The sequence below is a fragment of the Mirounga leonina genome, unplaced genomic scaffold (genome assembly GCF_011800145.1).
Source record: "Mirounga leonina isolate KUSES-001 unplaced genomic scaffold, KU_Mleo_1.0 Mir_174, whole genome shotgun sequence".
In the NCBI taxonomy this organism is placed as follows: domain Eukaryota; kingdom Metazoa; phylum Chordata; class Mammalia; order Carnivora; family Phocidae; genus Mirounga; species Mirounga leonina.
This window is the reverse complement of record NW_023270451.1, coordinates 5,748,497-5,775,663: the sequence shown is the minus strand read 5'-3', so window position 1 is coordinate 5,775,663 and position 27,167 is coordinate 5,748,497. Positions and strand designations below refer to the sequence as shown.

The window sequence follows — 27,167 nt, the reverse complement described above, 5'->3', positions numbered from 1 at the left end:
TAGATAGATGATAGATAGATAGATAGATGATAGATAGATAGATAGATTGATTGATAGATAGATTGATAGATAGATGATAGATAGATAGATAGATTGATAGATAGATTGATAGATGATCCCCAACCTCTTATGATGGTGCAATTTGAGATTTTTCAACTTCACAATGGTCAAAAGCTATATGCATTCAGTAGGAACGTGCTTCAAATTTTGAATTTGGATTTTTTCCCCAGGCTGTGTGATAGGATCCTGACGGCAAGCCGCAGCTCCTAGTCAGCCACATGATCACAGGGCTAAACAACCGATACACTTATAATCATTCTGTACCCATACAGCCATTCTGTTTTTCACTTTCAGTACAGTATTCAATACATTGCATGAGATACTTAAAAGTTGATTACAAAACGGGCTTTGTTTTTGATGATTTTGATCAACTGTAGGCTAATGTAAGTGTTCCAAGCATGTTAAAGGTAGGCTAGGCTAAGCTGTGGTGTTCTATAGGTTAGGTGTATTAAATGCATTGTTGACTTATGATATTTTCAACTTACGATGGGTTTATTGAGACATAACCCTATCATAAGTTGAGGAAGATCTATGCATATATATGTGTGTGTGTGTGTGTGTGTGTGTGCTCCTGCTCTCTCTCTCTCTCAAATAAATCATCTTTAAAAAAGAAAAGAAAAGGAAAGTTTATCTGAAATTCAAATTTAACTAAGCATCTTGTATTTTTTTTTGAGAGAGAGAGAGAGAAAACGTGTGTACATGCATGAGCAGTGGCGGGGGGGCAGAGGGGCAGAGGAAGAGTGAGAATCCCAAGCAGGCTCCACTCCCAGCATGGAGCCCAATGTGGGACTCAAACTCACGACTCTGAGATCACCACCTAAGCTGAAATTAAGAATTGGGTGCTTAATCTACTGAGCCACCCAGGCGCCCTGCACCCCGTATTTTTATTTGCTAACTCTGACAACCCTCACCTGAACTGGGGTTCTACATTGCTTGCACTGGTCCCCACTCTCCCTTAGCCATGCATACAGCCCTCAGTGCAGCCTGACTCCTTGTCCCTGATCACCTGCCTGTCACCAATGTCACCACATGTTGACAATTTCTGTACCCTCATCACTGTGCTCTACCCACCTACAGATATCTCACCAGGTTGGAATCCTTCCATGCTCACCACCTGGCCTGACTGTGGCCATTTGGCCAAATCCTCTGAAGACTCTTTCTTACGATAAGCAGCTACAGAACAGTTTGCCCCTCACTCCACCCAGAACTTACACCACCCTGGCTCCTGATTGAGTTTTCCACCTGCATACAAACCACCCCCACCTTCTGTATAATATGAGGTCTTGTGGGAAGGGGGAAAATGTGGATATATAACTGATAAAAAGCCATCCCAGAGAGGCATGCCACAGCTCAGGGCAGCAGAATGAGCCCCAGAAAGGGGTGTAGATGGGATTTGTGTTCAATATTTTTTCAACATGGATAAAGCTGGAAGCATCATGTTTATCAAATCAGTGAACTCCACAAGGCTGGATGACATAGCTAACTCACTGACTTTTGGAATTAGAACCAAAATCAACAAGTTGAAATTGAACAGGAATAACAGGAACTGCTGTGTTCAGCTTGAGAATAGCAGTGACATAAGGTAGAACTGTGGCCAGCAGTTCAGATAAAGAAAACCTCAGCATTTTGGTTCAACACAAGTTCAAGGATGGGCATTATGTAGGAGTGGAAAAAAATAAGCCTTAGATTCAAACAAATCCTATCTCGATTTCTGATTTCACTACTGAATTCCTGTGGGCCCAAGTGTCTGTCTCCTTATTGTAAAATGGGTATAATACCAAACTCCCTAAACTGCGAGGATTGACAAGATAACATACATTAAGCATGTCATAGCATTGGAGGAGAATCTACTGAAACATTCATTTTTGTTTTGTTCTCTCTACTATAGGAGTCCAGAAGAAATGGGAAGACAAGATGTGTGCACTAGTATTTGAGTCCTTTCATGGCAGTGACATGGGAGAGCCAAAAGTAGAACTTGCCAACCACCAGAAGCCAGATAAGCCCCACAAAACACCAAGAGAGGAATCGGATTAATCAGTGAAAAGCACTGCCGGTGAGTGAAGGGGTTCCTAAGACTAGAGAAAGAACTAGGGCTCATGGCAGACACCAGTGCCGCATTCCCATGCAGACCCTTTTAAGAGGTGAGGGGCCCTCAGTGGGTGCCACTGGAAGGCCACGGCAACTGACCACTAAGAAGCCTGCATTGAGCACAAAAGTAAAGATCCCTGTGCCTAGCCTTGGCTCAGAAATCGTGGAGCCTCCTGCCTTTAAGGAACTGAGTTCATCTTGGCAGGAAGCACAAGTGTGGAGGCTAGTGTGGGCTCAAGGCCAGGGCTCTTCTTGGGTGCACGGGCTGTGAGAGACCTCTAAGATTCCTGTACAACTAAGGAGCAGGGCCTGGGGCGGGGGGTGGTGGTCGGGGGTGGTGATTAGGATTGAATTTCACGATTGACATTGATTTTACTGGCTGCCAAGTGAGTAGCAAATTGACCCGATGTAGGAGAATAAAGAAATATGATGTTTATTTTCATCCAAATATTAGGGGATATCATTCACACTCTCCACAAACTTGAAAAGGCTTGTGCAGTCAAACCGACTGAAGCCGAACCCAACCACACCACTGTGATTTAACCCACTTCTCCACGTATCATTTTTTTCACTTGCAAAAAAGAAAAATAATACCTACTTCACAAAGCTCTGGGGAGAACTGCATGAGATAACCTGTAATACAAATCCTAGCACAAGTCTCAGTGTAGTGTGCTTGCATTTTACACAAATTTGAATTCTGCAGATTTAAAAGAGTACAATTAAGATATAAGCCTCATTATATGGCAAAATTTGAAATAATGTGAATTCCATTTTATATTTATTTCACATGGAAATGCATCTTGAGTTGGTCTCATTTGCTAATCATTAATTGGATGTGGAGAATAAAAATAAAAGAAGTCTGGGGCACGTGGGTGGCTCAGTCGTTAAGCGTCTGCCTTTGGCTCAGGTCATGATCCCAGAGTCCTGGGATCGAGTCCCACATTGGGCTTCCCGCTCCTTGGGAGCCTGCTTCTCCCTCTCCCTCTGCTCTTGCTTGTGTGCTCTCTTTCTCTCTCTCTCTCTCTTGCTCACTCTCTCAAATAAATAAATAAAATCTTTAAAAAAAAAAAGAAATCTAAGATGACCCTCCAGTTCTAATTTGGGTAACAAGTGACAGTGCTATTTCCCAAAAGAAAGGCCAGGAATATGAAGGGGTGAAGAGAAATCTTGTACAGGCAGCGGGAAGGTGGGGTCTTAAAGTTGGACATACTAGGTAGTAGACACTGTGGAATGAACATTCAGGTGGAGTTACTTAGCAGGCATTGCTGATAATGGCCTGGGTCTCAGAGGAGAAATCTAGCTGGAGATGTACAGATTTGGGAGTCATGAGTAGACAACATATAACCTAAAGCATGTCTTTGACATCACCCAGAAATTGAGGATGGAGTGAGAAAAACAGAAAAGCAATGATGTAGCCCATACAAACACCGTCACATAAGAAGTGAATGGGAGCCTATTACCCTAAAGGAATCTTAGAAGGAATGATCAGAGAGATGGACAGAAAGCCAAGAGGGAGTGTGGTCACTGAGGCTGAGTGTAAGAGATACATTTAATGCTCAAGACGTTGTCATCCACATCAGATCACAGAAAGGTCAATAAAATCATAAAATTTTCGTTAGCTGTTGAAGGTCGATGGTAAGCCTAACTGCACAGCTTCAGTGAAAAAGTGGGAGCAAAGACGGGCGACAGGAATGTCCACTTTAAGGGAAGTAATACTTGTACTGGATGCTGTACTAACTGGGTCACACTTGGAAGACTTTTTCCAACTCTGGGTACTATTGAGTGTTGTATACTGATTGGAGGAGGAAGCCATTGCACAGGAAAAGGAGACAGGCATCAAGACCAGGTAGTGGAAATAGAAGATAAATTATAAAATTCAGGGAGAAACAAACAGATAGGTCATACTGTGGAGAAATGAGAAAGACAAAACAAAGAGGCACAGGCAGAAATGTGGTGACTTACATTCTTTTAACCACAAGACTGATGGTAGCCAGGAACACAGTGGGAATCAGACTCCGTGGGGTTTAGGGTCTGAGAACAGTGCATTCTCCATTCCCTACTGCTTTGCCAAAGGACTCCATGATGCAAACAGCATTCTGAGGATATCCACAAGCTAAGAAGGAAACCATAAATGGTGCAATGATCTGGAAAGCTCTCTCTCCTAGATAGAGATACCCAGATCAAAAGTTTGAACTTGAACCTGGGTGTCCAAGTCACACTTTGGGCTGCTGCTTCTCCTACTGATTCTTGCCCGACTCGGTGTTAAGTAATAAGTCATGAATATTCATTGTCTTGTGGAGTTTTCTCTTCCATTGCCACTTGAAGGAAAACCTCAGAACCAGGATAAGGAGGGAGCTGAGCATAAGGGTAGGAAATGATGCAGGCAACATATACCTGGGGAGCTCCCCTTCCCTTCAAAGGGTTGGGCCACTCAGAGTGGGGATAACACGTGGTCCACTCTATGAGGAACCGGCAAATAGAGAATTCTCAGAAGATGGCAACCAAGAAAGTCTCAGAAGTGGCGATGGGGAGGGGTGAGACTAGAAACTGTCATAAAAGAATAAACAGTTGACTGAACTGGGAATTTGTGACCATGAAAGGACTACCGAATAAAATTATAGCTGTGTTTAAATAATTGACAAATGTAGTCTTAATCCTTGTGGATGCAGGAAAAGGAATGAGGGACGGAAGGTAGGAGGGCAGCAGCTTTCTCTGATATGAGGAACAACTTCCTATTTATCCAAGCCTTCCCCAAATGGAACATAATAACCTCAAAGTCAACAGCCTCTCCAAGACATAAAGCATTAAGCTCGAGGCAAGATAAACATAACTGTTAATGGAGATTTTTCATTCTCTTGGCCTCCTCATATTTCCATCTGGAAGCATTTCGGTAACACCATATGCCTCTCTCTCTCAACCCTCATGCCTCCGCAGGGGAAGAGGAGGGACACACTGACTGAGGAGTTTGGGAGAAAGAACCAGGCCTACAAGTCAGCTCCAGCTCTGCTCTGCCCCTGACCTGAATGCAAGATGCCTGCACCTGGCCGCTCTCAGTAGCCTGAGGAAGGTCTGCGGTTGTCCAGCTATGCAGTGACTGAGGGTAAGTTTATCTGATTCAGGCCAGCCACCTTGGTCAATGCTCTTAATCCATAGTTTCCTATCAGCTGTATCAGATTAATATTGAGATCTCCCGTCTGTCAACTTTTCAATTGGTTGCAAACTCAGACAAGGAAGAGATGTTATTATATTGCCCCTAAAACCTCACATGTATCTGTGAGGAATATTGTCCTGGGAAAAAGTTTGGACCACATAACTAAAGTTGTTCTATGTGTAGGATTCTATGACTTTATGACTCTTCAGATACTCCTAGGACCTTCTAACTTCATGTCTCATTGACATTTCAAGCTCAATGAACCTAAAATTAAATTTCTCTTCCCCCCAAACCAGCTCACTCTCCCAACACTGCCCCACACTGCTGCACATCCAAGGTACAACAGGCCTCATATTCATTCAGATTAAAAAGGTTAAAGTTCGGGGCACTTGGGTGGTTCAGTTGTTAAGTGTCTGCCTTCAGCCCAGGCAGCTGGGATGGAGCCCCGCATTGGGCTCCCTGCTCTGCGGGAGCCTGCTTCTCCCTCTCCCGCTCCCCCCTGCTTGTGTTCCCTCTCTCGCTGTGTCTCTATCAAATAAATAAAATCTTAAAAAAAAAAAAAAGTTAAATTTCCCAAATGGTAGGGAAGTTGAAAATGTTCCTACCATAATTTCAAATCAGTACCAACATCAGTGAATGGTGGTCAAAAGCCCAACTATGATTGCTACAATTTAGTGAAAGCGTGTAGAAGAGAGGGCGAAAGTCAACATCCAGAGGAGCCATCAGGGAGCTGGGGGTGGGGGGTGAGGGGAGAGTGAGAAACTTATCATGAGGGCAAAAAAATTATTCCCAGAGGAGGTAACTAGGAAGTGTCATGCCCTAGAAGCCAAAAAAAAAAAAAGGTATTTCAAGAAAAAAATATAGTCAAATGCTACAGAAAGAGCAAGGAAAGTGTGAGGTGAGCATGGGCTATTGGATTTGATTTTAAGAAATTCCTGGAATGAGAATAAGTTTGTAGTGGTGGGGCTGAAAGAGCAAAAAAATCGTTCTTCATTCATTCATTCAACCAACATTTACTGAGCATTTAGAGGTTGTGAATTCAAAGCATGTAAGACACTGTCCCTATCCTCAAGGCACTTATAGTCCAAGAGGAAAACAGAAACTAAGAAATTATAACAGACAGTAAAGAAGTGCCTCGGGACCTCTAGGAACACATATGATAGGTAGTTAACTGAGATTAAGGGAGAGGACAGAAGAGCAAATTTGACACCTGGCTGTGCCCAAGCAGAAGTGAGCCAGTCAAAGATGAGAAGGGGCTCTAAGCAGAAGGGGCTTAATGGTGGGAGGGAGTGCCTTGCACTTGGGCAATGGGAGTAACTTAGCAGGACTGGAGCCAAGGATTCCTGTGAGGAAATGGTGGAGAATGAAGCTGAGAGGCAGGGAAGGGCTAGAACATGAAGGGCCCTGGGGGGCATGATAAAGCCAATGGTGAGTCAGCGATTTTAAGCAGGAAAGGAATGTGAATACAAATGACTTTAGAAGGGCACCTGAATGGCTCCAGCGGTTGGACATCTGACTCTTGATTTCGGCTTAGGTCATGACCTCAGGGTCATGAGATTGAGTTCTACGTCCAGCTTGGCACTCTGCACGGAGTCTGCTTGAGATTCTCTCTCTCCCTCTAGATCTCTGCCCCTCCCCCCACTCAATAAATAAATAAATAACAAAATCTGGTTTTTAAATGCGACTTTAAAAAGACAGCTCTGGGGGGGCAAATGAAAAATGAGCTGGGAAGTCAAGGTCAAGAGTAGGTGCTGGAAGCCCCATTTAAGTAGCTTTGATAATGTCACTGATAGGTATTAAGTGCCAAAGAGAATGGAGAGGAGACAGTAAGAGAGATTACAGATTTAAAAAGGAAAGAATATGCAGTGGGGGATAAAGGAAAGAAGTCAAAGGTAATTCCTAAATTCTACCTAGGTCAATTGAGTCAGTGAGATGCCATTCATTTAGAAACAGGATAACAGAAGAGGGTTGGAGGAAGGAAATGATGAGTTCTATTTTGGAGATGATGAATTTGGCTTCTACCTTTGGAACACCCAGGTCGAGACTGTTTAAAAGCAATTTCTGAGTGTCTCAATGGGCAGATGGGATGTAATGTCAAGAAGTTTGACAACATATATAAGGAGAAAAATAGAATATTAACTCAAGAGAAGGATTGAGAAATGTTTTAAAGGAGTGAGTTGAATACATTTACAGACATCAGGGAACAAGTCAATGAAGACCAAGAAATTTAAGATGATGGGGCCAGGAAAGGCACAGGGAAGGAGCAGGGTAGAGCTCTCTCCTATTTAATCTTACCTTGTGGTGCAATAAAAGGAGAGTTGTCTTCTGAACATAAAACACAAACTCTTGAGTTAATTAGTAAATTGCTTCAGCACAGATCATAAGCCATCAAAAACAGATGGCAAACTGCTAAAATGAATTAGACTCCACCAACCATTTCGATGGAACATTGTATGGTATGGAAAGAAAAACACTTGGCAAGACAAGAAGCATGAGTCAGGAATAAGTGTTGAGGGCTATGAGTCACGCATTTAAGATCAGTAAAAACCTGGCTCTGCTCTGGACTTAATACTTCTGAGCTTCCCACCTCTCTGGTCACTCAGGCTCAAAGATACCGTATCAGGCTCCTCACTCACCGTTTCACTCCACAGAGTGCTGCTCCCAGAATTCTGTTAACACTTTGCTTCCCACTTGGGTCCTTTCCCTTCCTCTGTGTGTGTGTGTGTGTGTGTGTGCGCGCGCGCGTGCGCGCGTGCATTGGCAATGAGTAGTTTCTTTTTTAATTGATATGCAGCTGACATACAATGTTATATTAGTTTCAGGTGTAGAGCACAGTGATTCAACATTTATATACATGACAAAGTGATCACCACAATAAATCTAGCTACTGCCTATCACCGTACAATGTTGTTACATATTATTAACTCTATTCCCTGTGCTGTACCTTGTATCCCTGTGTCCTATTTATTTGATAATGGGAAATTTTAATCCCCTTCCCCTGGTTCACCCATACCTCCACCCTCCTCTCTCCCCTCCAGCAACCACCAGATTGTTCTCTGTATCTATGTGTCTGTTTCTGTTTTGTTTTGTTTGTTCATTTGTTTTGTCATTTATAATCCACGCATCATTCCCATCGATGCTATCCTTGTGCCCATTCTTAGAGAAAGCCCCTTCTGTTTTCAGACTTCACCCCATATCCACAACTCAACCACCCCTGAAACGTTTCTCCCATTTTCTTGGCCTTATTTTTCTTTCAATTCTTTCAACAAATATCCCACAGAGAGAAGCCTCCCCTGACAGAGTAGCATACTCTAGTCGTTCTTATTTTTAAGTGAGATCTAATTGACATACAGCTTTATATTAGTTTCAGGTGTACAACACAGTGATTGCATTTTTATAAATATTGCAAAGTGATCACCACAATAAATCTAGTTAACATCCATCACCACACAGTTAAAATTTTTTTCTTGTGATGAAAACTTTTAAGATCTACTCCCTTAGGAACTTTCAAATATGTAGAATATTATTAACTAGAGTCACCATACTGCACATTATATTCCTATGACATTTATTTTATAACTGGAAGTTTGTCCCTTTTGACCCCCTTTGCCCATTTTGCCCACTCCCCCACACTATTCCACTGGCAACCACCAATCTGTCTTCTGTATCTATGAGTTCAGTTTTTTTCATTTTGTTTCTGTTTATTTGTTTGTTTTAGATTCCACATGTAAGTGAGATTATATAGTATTTGTCTGTCTTCCTCTGACTTACTTCCCATAGCATAATGCCCTCAAGGTCCATCCATGTTTTTGCAAATGGCACAATTTCCTTCTTTTAAATGGCTGAATATATATATTACCCCATTTTCTTTTTCCATTCATCTGTTGATAGACATTTGGGTTGTTTTCATGTCTTGGCTATTGCGAATATTGCTACAATAAACATGGAGGTGCATATGTCTTTTCAAGTTAGTGATTTCGTTCCTTTTAGATAAATGTCCAGAAGTGAAATTGCTGGATCAGGTGGTATTTCTATTTTTAATGCTTTGAGAAACCTCCATACTGTTTTCCATAGAGGTTGTACCAATTTGCTTTCCTACCAACAGTGCATGAGGGTTCCCTTTTCTCCACATCCTCTCCAACACTAATTTTTTCTTGTCTCTTTGATACCAGCCATTCTAACAGGTGTGAGGTGATATCTCATTGTGATTTTGATTTGCATTTCCCTGGTGATTAGTGATATTGAGCATCTTTTCATGTGTGTTGGCAATCTGTATGTCTTCTTTGGAAAAATGTCTATTCAGATCCTCTGCCCACTTTTTAATCAGATTGTTTGATTTTTGCTCTTGAGTTGTATGGGTTCTTTACATACAGTTGACCCTTCAACAACATGAGTTTGAACTGTACAGGCCTGCTTATATGTGGAATTTTTTCAATACAGTACAGTGCTTTCTCTTCCTTATGATTTTCTTAATAACATTTTCTTTTCTCTAGCTTTATTATAATAATACAGCACATAATATATATAACATGCAAAATATGTGTCAGTCAACTGTGTTGTTATTGGTAAGGCTTTTGGTCAACAATAGGCTATTAGTAAATTTTGGAGGAGTCAAAAGTTATACATGAATTTTCGACTACAAGGGGGTTGGAGCCCCTAAATCCTGTATCGTTCAAGGGTCTTAGCCTTTGGATATTTTATATTTTGGATTTGCAAATATGTTCTCCTATTCAGTGCATTGTCTTTTCATTTACTGATGGTTTCCTCTACTGTGCGGAAGCTTTTTAGTTTGATGAGTCTCCCTTGTGTATTTTAGCTTTTGCTACTTCTGCTTTTGGTGTTCCTTTTAGTAAAGTCATCCCTTATCCTGACTCCTTTTCTTCATAGCATTTAATTCTGTATGACATGTTCTTGCGCATTTGTTTACTCGTTTGCTGTTTCTTCACACAAAACTATAAGCTCCATGAGAACACTGCTATCTCCCCAATACCTAAGACAGAGCTTCATACTTGGTAGGAATCTGGTATCGTTGCTCAATAAATGAAATGAAATCTTGATTGAGTGCCTGCTTGTGCCAATCTCTTAGTTGCTGAGGGTAAAGAAGTAATCAAAACAGGTATAATATCTGAACCTAAAAAGCATATATTTTAGTGGAAGAGACAGATAAAAAACAAGCACGTTATTGAAAATTATAGCTATTTACAATGACAAGTGCTATGGAGGAAAAGAATAAGGCCTTAGAGCAGGGACTGATTTTAGATTGGATCGTCAGGAGAGGTCTCTGATGGGTGACATTTACGCTGAGACGTAAAGAAAGAGAAGGCTCGAATCGAGCTAACAGTGGGGTGGAGAAGCATTCGGGACAGGGGCATGAACGTGGGTGAAACACTCTCTAGGATTTTGTGCATTCACCCCTGATATTCTCCTCTGCTTGTTTCCATCCAAGAGCCATAGATGTCTAAAGCTTGAAGTGGTCTGAGAGGCCATCTAACCCACCCTCTCATCTTACAGAAGAAACTACAAGTACATACTCTGCTAGAGATTTTCCAAGTCTTTAAACTGAGGCTGGGAGAAGTTAGATGCCTTGTGGGAGGTCAGCAAGCTAACAGAGCCAGCAGGCCTAAGCTTAGAACCTGGTCTTCCGTGACTTCCTATTGCATGGTTTCTCCATCATTCAGACATCTAACTCCAACATATCAATAATAGTAACTTCCACTAAGAAATTATTATATGCTGGGCATCATTCTAAGTGCTTCATATGTATTAACTCATTTAATCTTCATAATAGCAAATACAGGAGAGACTTTTTTTAATTATCTGCCCATTACAAGGGCGACAACTTAAAAACCAAAAGATTAAGCAACATGGCCAAGGTCACACAGCTAGTGACAGGACGGGCCACCCCCACTCCAGAGCACACACTCTCCATTTCCAAGTAGCTGCCTCTTTCTGTGGAGTAGTTCTTCATCTTAGGAATGATGTATCATTTTACAAAGGTGGTTCCTGCTAAAATTAATGTAGCATCTTCTACAACTTGTCATTAAAACTTTATAGGAAAATCATTTGTAAACTATTTAACTTAGTATTACTGATTAGAACAGACATGACAAAATCAAGGCCCATGGACCAGAGCAGTCTTCCACCAAAAATAAGCTGATCCTAAAACAATTTTTAGATGTTTTGCTCCATCTGCTTTTTCGCCCACACCCCAGATGGAGCCAACACACACACAGTTCCTTGATAGAGCAAGGCTTTAGAACCTTCCATCATCTGAAGTTTCCATAGTACATGCCTATGAAACCTGGAACCACTCTTTGCTTCAGTGAATTGAGGTCATACTGACCCCCGAGGTTATCAAAACATGGATTCAAAAAGTCATTGAGAATTATCTTTTGTTTTACAATTCTAAGTAATTTAATCCAACAGGCCTGAACCATCTGATTCTTCTCCTGTAACATGGTACAAGTTTTAATAGCTATCCAGGGTTTTGGGTGTTTTGTTTTGTTTTCTAAGTGAGAAGATGAGTCATCAACACTGAAGGTGATTTTAGAACTCCTTGCTAGTGCACGTTCTATTATCTTTTACAAACAAACAAAATATGATAGTTATTTAAAATGAAAGGTAGCCCTAAGACACTACTTATATTCTTAAGCTAATCAAGAAATTGTGTATTTTAAGACAACTGCATTCATTGCCTAACTATGTTATTTAGACTTTCCAAATTCATCAACATAAGGCTTTTCTCTGTATTGCTTGCCAAACTACACACATCCCAAAACAAAACAAAAAACCAATCTTGCATTTTCATGGAAAACGATCTTAGCCCACCCTCCTGCTAGCTCTGAATTTGAGAGATAGTGTATTAGCCCTACCATCTGCTAACTAAGCAGCCTTTCCCAATGGGTAAATGATACTGGGGAAAATGTAAAACAGAACCTGACCTGTTTTCATGGGTTGATGTAACTGAACCTAAAAAGCAAGCCTGTAGTGTAAGTGTGTTTTCCAAGTAAGTTCAAATTGTATCTCATTCCAGGTGGCTGTTTTCAATTATTCCTTCAAAACATTAGGCAACCTAAATTGTACAAATTTCAACTTCTTTTAAAAGCCAACACCTTCAAAAACTTTAAATAAAGTTAGATCCAACTCACATTACATTTTCATGCTTTTAACATCTTTGTTCCTCAAGTCAGTGAGAATAAGTTGACCAGAGAAGTCACCAAATTAGATGCCATTTTAAACTATGATTTAAAAAATCAACTTTGCAAATCTATAGCATTAATAAGCTTAGCAAACCCAACTGTTCAAGACATGAGTCTTAGACTCATTAATTTCCAGTTTTTCACTATTATATAAATTCACTCTTTTATTACCTTTGCATTTTTAATGGACATTCTTGACAATTTATTTGATTGGGAAAAAATTTGAGAATATCCAAAAATCATGCTGTACTTCAGTGTCATACCAAGATTTAGTCATTTGGAAAAGAAAAATGTTATTCATATACTTTTAAGGGTAATACAACTGAACAGATATAAATGGTTCCATTCCTTTTTTGTCTCAGAAGTAAAATATTCATGTACGTATTCTATTTCTTTAGACTTCTCCAGGAAGAATAAACAGAATGGTATAGAGTATATAATTTTAGCCAAGATTAGCAAAATCAGGTTCTGGTCAGTTTTGTAGTTGTCTGACTTTGGAGATGTCATTTAATTTCTTAGATCCTCAGCTCCTGAAATAGGTAAAAGCTCAACACAGAGATCTCTATGTTCTTTTCTAGATCATGATATGGTTTGAACACTGTGGCAGAGTCTACAAATCTGATCCCCAAAAATTCTATATATCGTTCCACATGGAAGTGGGTGGGAATCAGGGTAGAAGAAGGGATGGGAAGCCTGATCATAACCTCATGTCATGATACCAGAAAGTAATATGTAAAATGCAAAAACTGGCAATGACTTTGATTGTTCTAAAACTTCAAGTAACCCAACATAAACTCTTTTCCTTAAATTTAGAGTTTGGCCAGAGACATGAGAGCAGGGAAGTTTTAAAGATCAAGCGCCAAGGGGCGCCTGGGTGGCTCAGTTGTTAAGCGTCTGCCTTCGGCTCAGGTCATGATCCCAGAGTCCTGGGATTGAGCCCCGCATCAGGCTCCCTGCTCAGTGGGGAGTCTGCTTCTCCCTCTACTTCTGCCCCTCCCCCGGCTTGTGCTCTCTCTCACTCTCTCTCAAATAAATAAATAAAATCTTAAAAAAAAAAAAGATCGAATGCCAAAAGGGCAGAAATTGCCTCACATAATATTGCTAGTAATTGATGAGAAAGGACATGAACCCACTTCTTCTGTATTATCAAACCAAAACACTTCTTATGAGAAAACAGGCCAGTTCATAGCTCATCATAAGTGTTGAAATTTCCATATACAATTCTCTGTTAGGCCCTGGATCACTTTATGAGATGGTTTGCTGACTTTGGATGCTGTGGTTCTTCATTAATTGGCATTTTTGGCTTCTCTGAATTGGGAGAGGGAAGAGCATTAAACCAGAATTCCTTTGCGGCAATTATGTACTGACTTCTTAAATACTTGTTTGCTCCTCATCTGTTGTAACTCACCCAGTCCCCACTCAAAGTCCCCTCCTGCCTAGCAACTTGCAGTTAGACATGGCCTAGTGACAAAGTTCTAGCCTAAAACACGTCAGTGAAAGTCTTGACTGTGGGGTCTTGGGGAAACTGGCTTTTCTACAAAACAGGAATAGGCCAACCTTTTTGCCTCCTACCACTGTGATTTTTCCCCTTCTTCAGGCCTGGTGAGTGAAGATATGGCTGGAGGTAGAGTAGCCATTTTGCAACCATGAGACAATAAGCAAGAAGGTGCTAAGGATTGTGGAGCGAAACAACAGAAAAATTCCATTTTTAATGGCACTGGGGAGGACCAGACCTGGATTGCCTTCCTCTGGACTTTGTGTGATAGGAAACAAATAAGACCTTATTTCTTTAAGCCCCACCATCAGTCATGTTTTCTTATATTGGTAGGTGAAAGCAGTACTAGCTCATACCTTAGAGAATTACTAAACCTGAACGCTATGTTTAAAATAGCTACTTTGGGGTGCCTGGGTGGCTCAGTTGGTTAAGCGACTGCCTTCGGCTCAGGTCATGATCCTGGAGTCCCAGGATCGAGTCCCTCGTCAGGCTCCCTGCTCAGCGGGGAGTCTGCTTCTCCCTCTGACCCTCCCCCCTCTCATGCTCTCTCTCTCATTCTCTCTCTCAAATAAATAAATAAAATCTTTTTAAAAAATAATAAATAAAATAAAATAGCTACTTTGGAACATACTGAAGAGTTTGCAGTCAATAACCTCCCAAAACTACAGACATCAAATTTTTTTAAGCTTTCCTTAAATCATCCATATGGAGGCCCATAAGAAAAGATGGTGTGTTCTTGAAAAAATGTGAAGCCTAAAGATCTCTCAAAACTTGATCCCTTTTCTCTTCTGTTTCAACCGGCATGGATATTTTTATAGCTATTGAAAGCTTACCTTTTATGCCTACTTGTCAATACTTGTTTAGAGAATTGACTTTCACAAACAAAAGAAATGGCCTGGGGAAAATATTGATATTTTTATTACAGATCTGTACCTTTTCTTAAACTTGAATTGGGGCAGCATACAATAATTTATTAAATGTTAAATTCATTCACTTGATAAATTTTTTGTATGCTTATAAATCAGGGAACATGAACAAGACATAGTCCTAGACATCCAAAAATGATTCAGTATGCGTAGACCATTGAGTGTCTTGGTTAAGAAGCAATAGAAATTGTGTTGGAAAACCATCTTGTATTTGAAGTTAACTATGCTCTCTGTCAACTACTCCTCATTGACTCAAAACTGATATTGATAATGATCTGAAAATAAGATTGCATCATTACCTGTGGCAGAAATTAAAGAAAAGCATCTGCTATAAATACTGTACCTTATATAGGCAAAACCCCTGAGAACAGAAAAGGAAACAAAGGTGGTTATGGATGGTACACTTGAAAAAAAGGGCAAAGAGATCAGGAAAACAGGACTGAGGAAGGGGGTCAGGAATTAAGTTGAAGGGGTTCCTACCTGATGGCATATATTGTCTCAGTGAAGAAGGACAGAAAGTGAAGGTGAGGGGCAATGAAGTGCGGGATTTGTCATAAGAAAAATGAAGAAGAACTGTATTAGTTTGCTCAGACTACCAAAACAAAATATGATTCACTGGGTGGCTTAAACAATGGAAATTTATTTTTCACCGTTCTAGAGGCTGGAAAGTCCAAGATCAAGGTTCTGGTTAATTTGGTTCCTGGCTAGCTGGAAAGCCAGCTCTGTTCCTGGCTTTCAGATGACTGCCTTCTTGAGGTGTGCTCACAGGGCAGAGACAGAGCATTGGTGTCTCTGACTCTTCTTATATGGGCAACCCCCCTCTTGCATGAGACCCCACCCTTATGACCTCATTTAACCTATCTCACCTTCACAGCCCTATCTCCAAATTCAGTCATTGGTAATTAGGGCTTCAACATAGGAATCTGGGGGGAACACAAACATTCAGTCCATAACAAAAGCTTAAATAGTCTCTGTAAGAAATGAAAGAAGGAGACCCATAAAAGGATTGACAGGCACAGTTTGGGGCCATTAAGGCTAAATACCATGTAGATTCAGAAAACCATCAACAGTTTTCTACTTCCAGCCATGATGAGGTGACTTGTACCAGACTATGCCTCCTACCATAAAGAGCTAGAGAAATGGACAACATATATGAAACAACTGCTTTTAAATTTTGGACAACAAGTATCACAATATTGTGATCTCTGGAAGAAGGGAAATCAATGGAGTGACCATATGATAGCACAAGTTTTCTTCCTAGAGGCATTTATTAGCTGCTGGTGAGAACAAGGTGGTGTCCCTAAGCCAAGGAAATAGTTAATGGGGTTCAAGGATATTGAGGCTGCTGGAGTTTATAGGCAGAGTACTGGAAAAGTGGGAGTCCCGCAGAAAAGGAGCTTGAGAAGTATGCATAGGGACCCTTGCACCTTTGACTGCATTCTAAGCTGTGTGTATGTGCAAGATGATACTCCATGAGACTGGACAAAAAATGGCTACCAGGGACAAAACATCTACCAGGGATCTGTAAGCAGAGCAGCTATTAGAGTTCATACAGGATTGGGAGATTTACAAGTTGAAACAAATCAGAGGGGAGACATGTCATTGAGCTCTTGGGGCATTCAAAAAAGACCCAGAAAGATCACATAGTAGGAGTAAGGATAAACTAGTCTTCAAGTGACAGTTACTCTAGATTTTCTTTAACAAACCTTAAATATAAGCTGGGAAAATTCATATTTGAGTAAATTAGCTGACTATCAAAACAAAATTCAACATTCCTTAAAGAAAGACAACAATATCCAGCATGTAATAAAAAATTGTTGTATCTGTAAAAAGCAAGAAAATCTGACACATAACCAAGAGATAAATAAGAGATGCAAGCACACAGAGAAATTACAGGGATAACAGAACTAGTAGAAAAGTTCTTTAAAGAAGCTATTATAAAAAATGTTTAAGGATTTCAAAGAAAAATGAAGGAGAGAGGTGGAAATTTGAAAAATAAACCAAATAAAACTTCTGGAGATGAATACAATATCCATAGTGAAAAAGTTCACTGGAAGGGCTTGATAGCAAATTAGACACTGCATTTTTTAAACTAAGCAAACACTATTCTTTTGGGGAGAGGCAGTCAACAATAACAACAAAAAGCCCTACAATAAAACTAACCAGATGCTACTAATGACCAATGATTTTCTTGCTATACAATATGAGCAAATTATTGCTTCTTGTGCCTTTCCCCTCTCTCCCTCCATCTCTTTCTGAGATGTTTCTAAAGTCAAGATTGACTACATGCATTTTTTTTTTCCTTTTAAAGTAGTTGAAGAATAAGGAGATTAATGAAAGCCAGTAAGAATTAGAAAACATGCTAAGTTCATCTTCAAAATTGAGCAATGTGTTGCTGGTTATCTATTCCACAAATTGTTGGTGCCTTTTTTTTCTTTTTTTCCAATTTTGGTGAGTAATGCTCTCTTTACAGGTGATTTAGACAGAAGTTAATGGCTTTTAAAGACAGTTTCGTATACACTGTGCTGAACTTGCAGACAGAGCAATAAACACTATTTAAAATGAAGCACAGGGGCACCTGGGTGGCTCAGTCCGTTAAACGTCTGCCTTTGGCTTGGGTGATGATCTCAGGGTCCTGGGATCGAGCACCTCATCACATTGGGCTTGGCAGGGCATTTGCTTGTCTTCTTCTCTCTGCTCCTCCCCCTGCTTGTGCTCTCTCTCTCTCAAATAAATAAATAAAATCTTTAAAATAAATAAATAAAATGAAGCACAGAAAGAAAAAAAGAAGCTAACTAAAAATTAATAGAAATTAAATGACCTGTGGAAAGATACTAAGTTGTCTAAGCAAAGTAGACATCTATGCCAGGGTGAAGGTGCAGAAGAGCTCTATTGGCCCAGAGCAGGATATCAGAACTAGGGTCTATAAAGGACTATCCACTCAGTGGACCACCTTGCCCAGGGTTTTGGAGCCCAAGATGTGTGAGGAGGGTTGTTCCTAAGAAAGTATGGCTCAGAATGGAATCTCAAAGCCCAAGTGGAAAAAGGAAGGCAAATGAGGAAGCATGGCTCACTCTGAGCTATTGAAGCCCAAAGGAAATGAGGCCCAAGAAGAGGACATCTGCCCAGTGCAGACAGAGAATAGGCAAGGTGAGAAGGGCATCCATCCATGTGGAAGGCTATCTCAGCATAGAATGTTGGAACCTAAGAGGGATGAGGAGGTGTTCCTAATGAGAGGAAGCCAGAGTGGGATGTCAAAGCCTGAGTAGGACAAAGAAGGTGAACCAGGGAAAGAAAATTCCGTGTAAGATACCAGGGGCCAAGTGGGCTGTGGAGCATGCCTCCGTGTGGGCAGACGGCATGGAGTGATAGAGCCTATGCATGTAAGAAGGGCATCCCCAAGGAGGGACAGCCTATGCATGCATTTTCAGAGCCTGTGTAGGACAAGGAAGGCATTTGCCTAGGAAGCACTCAGTATAGTGTGTCTTAGCCCAAAGTTAATAAGGAAACTATACAGGGGGGGAGGCAACTGTCACATGGTGTCAGAGCCCAAGCCGTGTGAGGAGGGCCTCTTCATAAGAGGGTGGCCTGGCAAGGGATGTCAAAGCCTGAGCAGGATGAAGAAGGGAGGGGATAGTGGCAGCAACCTGTATGACTGGTGACACACAGGGGGAGTGGCCAAATAAGTAAAGATACTCAGAATAACGAAGGCTAGGATCTCACTGTTGGAGAAGGACATTGCAAATATGGGAAGAGAGGGAACTAGAATGAGCCCTGTGGTGCAAAATTAAAACTGGAAGTATCTGGGGGCGCCTGGGTGGCTCAGTTGGTTAAGCGACTGCCTTCGGCTTAGGTCATGATCCTCGATTCCCGGGATCGAGCCCCGCATCAGGCTCCCTGCTCGGCAGGGAGTCTGCTTCTCCCTCTCCCACTCCCCCTTTGTGTTCCCTCTCTCGCTGTGTCTTTCTCTGTCAAATAAATAAATAAAATCTTTAAAAAAAATGTATAAAAAAAACTGGAAGTATCTGTGTGCAATTTAGGTGTGGGTATACCGAAGTACGGTGACATGGAAGTAAATGTGCATATGCATGTAGCTACCTACAGTCTCTCGTACTTTCTACCGAGAAGGCATAAGGAGAAGTGCCTCTGCAATGGCAATGAACACAGCTAGTGCTCAAATCTCGGTTTCTATGTACAGTTTCCACTAAGAAGGATTTAGGGACTTTTGGAGAAATGACTTCTCCATGGTGGGGCAGGTAAAGCACGAGATGAGCCTAGGACAGCATGCTGTGCTCTAAAGTAAGGAAGTACTGAAGAAATGATGGTTACGTGTCAAAAGGACACAGAAGGCAACTTGACTCGGTCCAAATCTAGGACAGTTTGGGCACCAAAATAAATCGTGAGAGTAATGGATTATAACCCACAAATAAAATGGAAAACCAGGAGTCCATACTGACACAAATAAACAAACAAACTTAAATGAATAGGAATACTTATATAATTTTAAAGTAGCCATAACATGCATATCAATTACAAAGGGGGTGACTGAATTGAAGTGGAGAAGCCTGACAGACATCACTTTAATCAAGTGATCAAAGTGAACGTCCCCAGTCATAGGCAAATCTGAATCTCCTCACTGTTTGATATAATGGGAAGAGCACAGCATGATGTCCGTGGTATTTCTTTTTTCTTTTTCTTTTTTTTTTAAAGGAAATAGATCTTTTTTTTTTTTTAGAGAGAGAATCTTTTTCTTTTTCTTTTTCTTTTTTTTTAAGGATTTTACTTATTTATTTGAGAGAGAGAATGACAGACAGAGAGCACGGGAGGGAAGAGAGTCAGAGGGAGAAGCAGACCCCCTGCTGAGCAGGGAGCCCGATATGGGACTCGATCCCGGGACTCCAGGATCATAACCGGAGCTGAAGGCAGTCGCTTAACCAGCTGAGCCACCCAGGCGCCCAGTCCGTGGTACTTCTAATGAAAATGTATAACCTGAGTATATTCTTGAAGAAACATCAAACAAGCTCAAATTAAGAGATATTCCACAATAAAATGGACCTAATCTTCATGTGAAGGTCATGAAAATTAAAGACTAAGGGACAGTTGCAAACTGAAGAATAAGGAGACATAGCAACCAATTGCTGTGTGTGATTCTAAACTGGATCCATCAGTATTATTGGGACGTTATTGTAACAACTGGGGAAACCTGAACTGGGTTTGAGGATTTTGATGGTTGACTAAGTGAATGCTCTTGTTTACAGGAACTAAACCAACAGTAGTCAGGGGTGATGAGGTGTTATATCGGCAACTTACTTTCAAACTGTTTAGGAAAAGTTCTTTGGATGGTACTGGCAACTTGTCTATAAGCTTCAAATTGTTAAAAGTAAAATGTATCGGAAGTTTTACTTCTTTCTTACCAATTTGGATGCCTTTTATTTCTTTTGTCTGATTGCTACACCTAGGACTTCCAGCACTATGTTGAATGAAGATGGTAAGAATGGACATCCTTGTCTTGTTCTTGATCTTAGAGGAGAAGCTCTCAGTTTTTCATCATTGAGTATGATGTTAGTTGTGGGTTTTGCATATATGGCCTTTATTATGTTGATGTATATTCCCTTTAAATCCACTTTGTTGGGGGTTTTTATCATGAATGGATGTTGTACTTTTCCCAGTGCTTTTTCTACATCTATTGGAATGATCATGAGGTTTTTATCCTTTCTTTTGTTGATGTGATGTATCATGTTGACTGATTTGCAAATATTAAACTACCTATGCATCCCTGCAATAAATTCCACAGATCATGGAGAATGTTTTTTAATGTATTGTTGGGTTCCGTTTGCTAATATTTTGTTGGGGACTTTTGCATCTATGTTCATCAGAGATACTGGCCTATAGTTTTCTTCTTTTGTAGTGTCTTTATCTGGTTTTGGTATCAGGGTAATGCTGGCCTCATAGGATGAATTTGGAAGCTTTCCTTCCCCTTCTATTTTCTGGAATACTTTGAGAAGAACAGACATGAACACTTTTTAAAATGTTAGGTAGAATTCATCTCTGAAACCATCTGGTCCTGGGCTTTGTTTATTGGGAGTTTTTAATTACTGAGTCCATTTCATTACTCATAATCAGTCTATTCAGATTTTCTATTTCTTTTCCTGACTCAGTTTTGAAAGGTTATACGTGTCTAGGAATTTATCCACTTCTTCTAGGTTGTCCAATTTGTTGACATAAAATTTTTCACAATATTCTCTTATAATCCTTTGTACTTCTGTGGTGCTGGTCATTACATCTCTTCCTTCATTTCTGATTTTGTTTATCTGAGTCCTCTCTCTTTTTTTTTTTTTTTAAGATTTTATTTATTTGACAGAGAGAGATAGTGAGAGCAGGAACACAAGCAGGGGGAGTGGGAGAGGGAGAAGCAGGCTTCCCGCTGAGCAGGGAGCCCGATGCAGGGCTCGACCCCAGGACCTTGGGACCATGACCTGAGCCGAAGGCAGACGCTTAACGACTGAGCCACCCAGGTGCCCCTCTCTTTTTTTTCTTGAGCAGTCTGGTGAAAGGTTTATCAATTTTGTTTATCCTTGCAAAGAACCAGCTCTTATTAATTAATTGAATTTAAATAATAAAAAAAAGAATCAGCTCCTGGTTTCATGGATCTTTTCTATTGCTGGTGGCTTTTTTTGGTCTCAATTTCATTTATTTCTGCTGTAATCTTTATTATTTCCTTCCTTCTACATGACATGATACTATATATAGAAAAACCAAAAGACTTCAAACTACTGGAACAAGTAAATGAATTCAGTAAAGTCACAGGATACAAAATTAATACAGAAATCTGTTGCATTTCTATACACTAATGAAATAGCAGAAAAAAAATTAAAAACAATCCCATTTACAGTTGCATAAAAAAGAATAAAATTCCTAGGAATAAACCAAGGAGGTGAAAGACCAAAGAAATTGACGATGACACAAACAAATAGAAAGATATTCCATGCTCATGGATTGGAAGAACCAATATTGTTAAAATGTCCATACTACCTAAAGCAATCTACAGATTTAATGCAATCACTATCAGAATACCAACAACATTTTTCACAGAACTGGAACAAATAATCCTAAAATTTGTATAGAACCACAAAAGACACCAAACAGCCAAAACAAAACTAGAGGTATCACAATACTAGATTTCAAGATATATTATATAGCTATAGCATGCAAACAGTATGATACTGGCACAAAAATAGACACATAGATCAAGGGAACAGAATAGAGTCCAGAAATAAACCCATGCTTATATGGTCAATTAATCTATGACAAAGGAGAGAAGACTATACAATAGGGAAAAGACAGACTCTTCAACAAATGGTGTTGGGAAAACTGGACAGCAACATGCAAAAGAATGAACCTGGACCACTTTCTTACACTGCACACAAAAATAAACACAAAATGGATTAAAGACCTAAATGTGATACCTGAAACTATAAAACTCCTAGAAGAAAACATAGGCAGTAGTTTCTTTGACATCAGCCATAGAAGCATTTTTCTAGATATGTCTCCTCAGACAGAGGAAACAAAACAAAGTTAAACTATTGGGACTATGCTAAAATAAAAAGCTTTTGCACAGTGTAGGAAACCATCAATAAAATGACAAGGCAACCTACTGAATGGGAGAAGATATTTGCAAATGATATATCTGATAAGGGATTAATATCCAAAGTATACAAAGAACTTACACAACTCAACATCAAAAAAACCAAATAATCTGATTTAAAAATGGGCAGAAGACTTGAACAGACATTTCACCAAAGAAGACATACAGATGGCCAACAAACACATGAAAAAATGCTCAACATCACTGATCATCAGGGAAATGCAAATCAAAACACAAAGAGATATCACCTCACACCTGTCAGAATGGCTAAAATCAAATACACAAGAAACAACAAGTTTTGGAACCCTCGCGCCCTAATGGTAGGAATGCAAATTGGTATAGCCACAGTGGAAAACAGTATGGATTTCCTTAAAAAATTAAAAATAGAATTACCATATGATACGGTAATACCACTACTGGGTATTTACCCAAAGAAAATGAAAACACTAATTTAAAAAGATATATGCAGGGCGCCTGGGTGGCTCAGTTGGTTAGGCGACTGCCTTCGGCTCAGGTCATGATCCTGGAGTCCCGGGATCGAGTCCCGCATCGGGCTCCCCGCTCAGCGGGGAGTCTGCTTCTCCCTTTGACCCTCCCCTCTCTCATGCTATTTGTCTCTATCTCATTCTCTCTCTCAAATAAATAAATAAAATCTTTTAAAAAATAAAAAAAATAAAAAGATATATGCATCCCTATGTTTATTGCATTATTTACAATAACCGAAATGTGGAAACAACCCAAGTGTCCATCATTAGATGAATGGATAAAGAAGTAGTATATAGGGGCGCCTGGGTGGCTCAGTTGGTTAAGCGACTGCCTTCAGCTCAGGTCATGATCCTGGAGTCCCGGGATCGAGCCCCGCATCGGGCTCCCTGCTCGGCGGGGAGTCTGCTTCTCCCTCTGACCCTCCTCCCTCTCATGTGCTCTCTCTCTCAAATAAATAAATAAAATCTTAAAAAAAAAAAAAAAAAAGAAGTAGTATATATACAATGGAATATTACTCAGCCATTAAAAAAGAACGAGATCTTGACAACATGGATAGACTTAGGAAGTATGATGCTAAGTAAAGTAAGTTAGGGAAATACAAATACCACTGTGATTTTACTCATATGTGGAATGTAAGAAACAAAGCAAATGAACAAGCAAAGAAAAAAAAGGCAAACAAAAAAACAGACTTTTAAATACAGAAAACAAACTGGTGGTTGCCAGAGGAGAGGTGGGTGGAGGGATGGGTGAAATAGATAAAGCTGATGAAAAGCACACTTATTGTGACAAGTACTAAGTAATGACCGTTGAATCATTATATTGTACACCTGAAACTAATATAACACTGTATGTTAATTACATTTCAGTAAAAAAATAAGTAACAAAAAAAGTATATGCTGAATAAGATATAACGGATCATTTAAAGCAAAAATAATAAATTACATTGCAGGGTTTATAAACACCTAGGAATATAATGCATGGCAACAATAGCATGAGGCACAGGAGAAAGAAAATGAAAGCGTACTCTTACTAGGTTTTTACCTTATATGTAAAGTGGTAGAAAATTATGTGAAGGTGTAATCTGTGATAAATTGTAAAAGCATTATTATAAACCCTAGAGCAGCCACTGATAAAGTAAACAAACATTAGCAGTGAACAGTATAGGAATTCAAAGACAAAAAACAGCTGTATCGGTGTAAGAAAGAGTGTGATATGGCTTAGAAAAACAACTAAGTGGGGCGCCTGCGTGGCTCAGTGGGTTAAGCGTCTGCCTTCAGCTCAGGTCATGATCCCAGGGTCCTGGAATCCAGTCCTACCTCGGGCTCCCTGCTCAGCAGGAAGCCTGCTTCTCCCTCTCCTGCTCACCCTGCTTGTGCTCTCTCTTTTTCTTTCTCTCTCTGTCAAATAAATAAAAATCCTTATTAAAAAAAAAAAGAAAAACAACTAAGAATAACATATTAATATGACACAAAAAGAAATAATTAGGGCAAGAGTGCTAGACTTTGTTACATAGAGCTCTAAAATTTCTCTCATTGAAAGACTGTACAGACAAAACTGAAAGCAAACATCAAGTGTAGAAGGGAAATCTCTGATATATTCCAGGCAAAGAGTTGATATTACCAATATACAAAGAGTTATTACAAACCAGTAAGCAAATTATAGGAATTCCAATTTAAAAATGAACAAAATATGATAGTTTATAAAGAGGAAATTATGGGTGAAAATATCCTTATCCTAACTCCATGCTATACATGGAGTGCAGGATTAGATATAGACACATAGATACCTTGTTCCCAAATATAACTTAAGCTTAATTCTGTACATTTAGTGGCGTGTATTTAATACATGGGATTTTATAACGGGAAGCCGCCATCAATCAGAATAAGGTGATATTTTACAGCGCTTCTACCATTTATCAGGCAGTCTCACAAAGAAGTTACTTATCCATCAAAAGAGAATATAACCAGTAGTTGGAATTATGGTTTATCTTTCAGAGATCAATTCAATGAATTGTAAGCTGTAACTACATGATTCTTTTTATGAATTCACGATCTAAGGAAAACAGATAGTATAAATATTTTATCTAACTGAAAGTTTCAATAACACAAGCCCATTTAAATCCCAGAGTGGAGGCATTATGTGAAGCTTAAAAGATTAGGGATTAAAGATGAAAAAGTAAGTGCTTCAGCATCTGAAACCCGTTCCACCTTAAATGACAACGTATGCTTTAAGGAGGAATGTTTTCCTTCCCTTCTTATTTCCTACAGCTTTACTTTCTCCACTTTTGATTGCTAGATTCATCTTCTAGCCATCCAAAAGACTGACCTCTAAAAACATGAGTTGAACCCAAAGCTAGTTGTAAAAAAACATGTTTCTTTGAAATAGGATTTCCATCATTCACCTAAGGTTTATAAAACCACTCTTTAAATAAACACTGTGAAAATGACTAGTTACGATACATGAATTCATACGAACCCGTGAGATCACCCTTTCGGGTAACAGTGAAATGTCACATTCAGGAATCTTGCCTGCAAGAGAGGTTTCAGACGCACTTTGTTCAGGAAAAATGGATTCTTCTTTAGCAACTACTTTGAGTTTTAACTTGCTTCTCCATTTCAGTAACTGAAGTTCATGTTTTAACATCTGCCATGAAAATAATTGACAAATTCCATGTCATTGTCGTAAAGGTTCAATGAGATAATATGTATATAGCTCAGTGCTCGACACCATAATAGCACCAAATAAACATTCTTCATTATTGTTATCCCTGCTACATAAACAATCTTTGTCCATAGCATGGTTAATACTCTCTAGACCACCAGAGCATTAGAGATCATTTCCGTCTGTTGTCAGACATCAACGGCTTAGGCAGCAACCTCGAAGGTGTGGTCCAACCTCCTCCTTTCGATGAGGAAGCTGAAACCCACAGAGTCAAGGCTCTGGTAATGAGTGAACTGATATTTGGGCCATGGAAAGGAGGTGGTTAGCACAGAGATAAAAAAGGAGAGTTAGAGGAAAGCATTTGGGGTCTTGCCTGATTTATTGTTATAAAATGTCCCCATTTTAACTTTGAATACATTCTTTTTAAAACTGCATAATCGAGAAAAAGCCATAAGGGTAAATAAGTGTTACACACACACACACACACACACACACGAGCCTAAGAAAGGGTACACATTGGGGAAGTAGCACCCAGAAGTGTTCCCTGCTTTCTCCGCCCAGCACACAGCTGCCTTGCTCACTTCACCCACTTAAGTGAGTGATGGTTAGGCCAAGAAATCACATAGCTAGAAGAAAATGTTTTCTCTAAACACCCAATTAACTACGGAATATACATCTATATTAAGGATAATACTATATTATGTATAATATACATTGTTATATATTTTAATATCTATCAACTACTGCATGCAAAACATCATGCCCAGTGTATGGGGATGATTAAGAGAACAATACTGCCTCAGGGATGTTCAGTTCAAGAGGGGTGTGAAAGGGGCAGACTAGTCATGTACGGTTACTTATTTTGCCATTAGACAATCACTGATCAGACGCCGGGGGAGCCAGGGTCAAAATGCTAGCTTAGTGCACAGTGTTCGAAAACACCGAACAGGGGCGCCTGGGTGGCTCAGTCGGCGAAGCAGCTGACTCTTGATTTTGGCTCAGGTCATGATTTCAGGGTCTTTTTTTTTTTTTTTTAAAGATTTATTTATTTATTTGAGAGAGCGAGAATGAGAGAGATAGAGTACATGAGAGGGGGGAGGGTTAGAGGGAGAAGCAGGCTCCTCGCCCAGCAGGGAGCCCGATGTGGGACTCGATCCCAGGACTCCAGGATCATGACCTGAGCCGAAGGCAGTCACTCAACCAACTGAGCCACCCAGGCGCCCCATGATTTCAGGGTCTTGAGATCAAGCCTCGCATCAGGCTCCCTGCTCAGTGCGGAGTCTGCCTGAGATTCTTTCTCTCCCTCTCCCTCTGTCCATCCTGCCCCCCCGCAATGTTCTCATTCTCTCTCTCTCTCTCTCTCAAATAAATAAATAAATCTTAAAAGAAAAGAAAGAAAGAAAGAAAAGAAAGAAAGAAAGAAAGAAAGAAAGAAAGAAAGAAAGAAAGAAAGAAA

The 27,167-nt window shown here is 40.0% G+C and overlaps 1 protein-coding gene across 1 annotated transcript in view; it reads right to left on the bottom strand.

The window, feature by feature from the left end:
• FBXL13 (F-box and leucine rich repeat protein 13) overlaps positions 1-27,167 on the bottom strand; it is a 337,895-nt gene that overhangs the window by 306,273 nt on the left and 4,455 nt on the right. Inside the window, exon 4 of the mRNA XM_035021381.1 lies at positions 25,526-25,693. Within this exon, the coding sequence (XP_034877272.1) occupies positions 25,526-25,693 (168 nt within the window). The remainder of the gene's footprint in view (positions 1-25,525; positions 25,694-27,167) is intronic.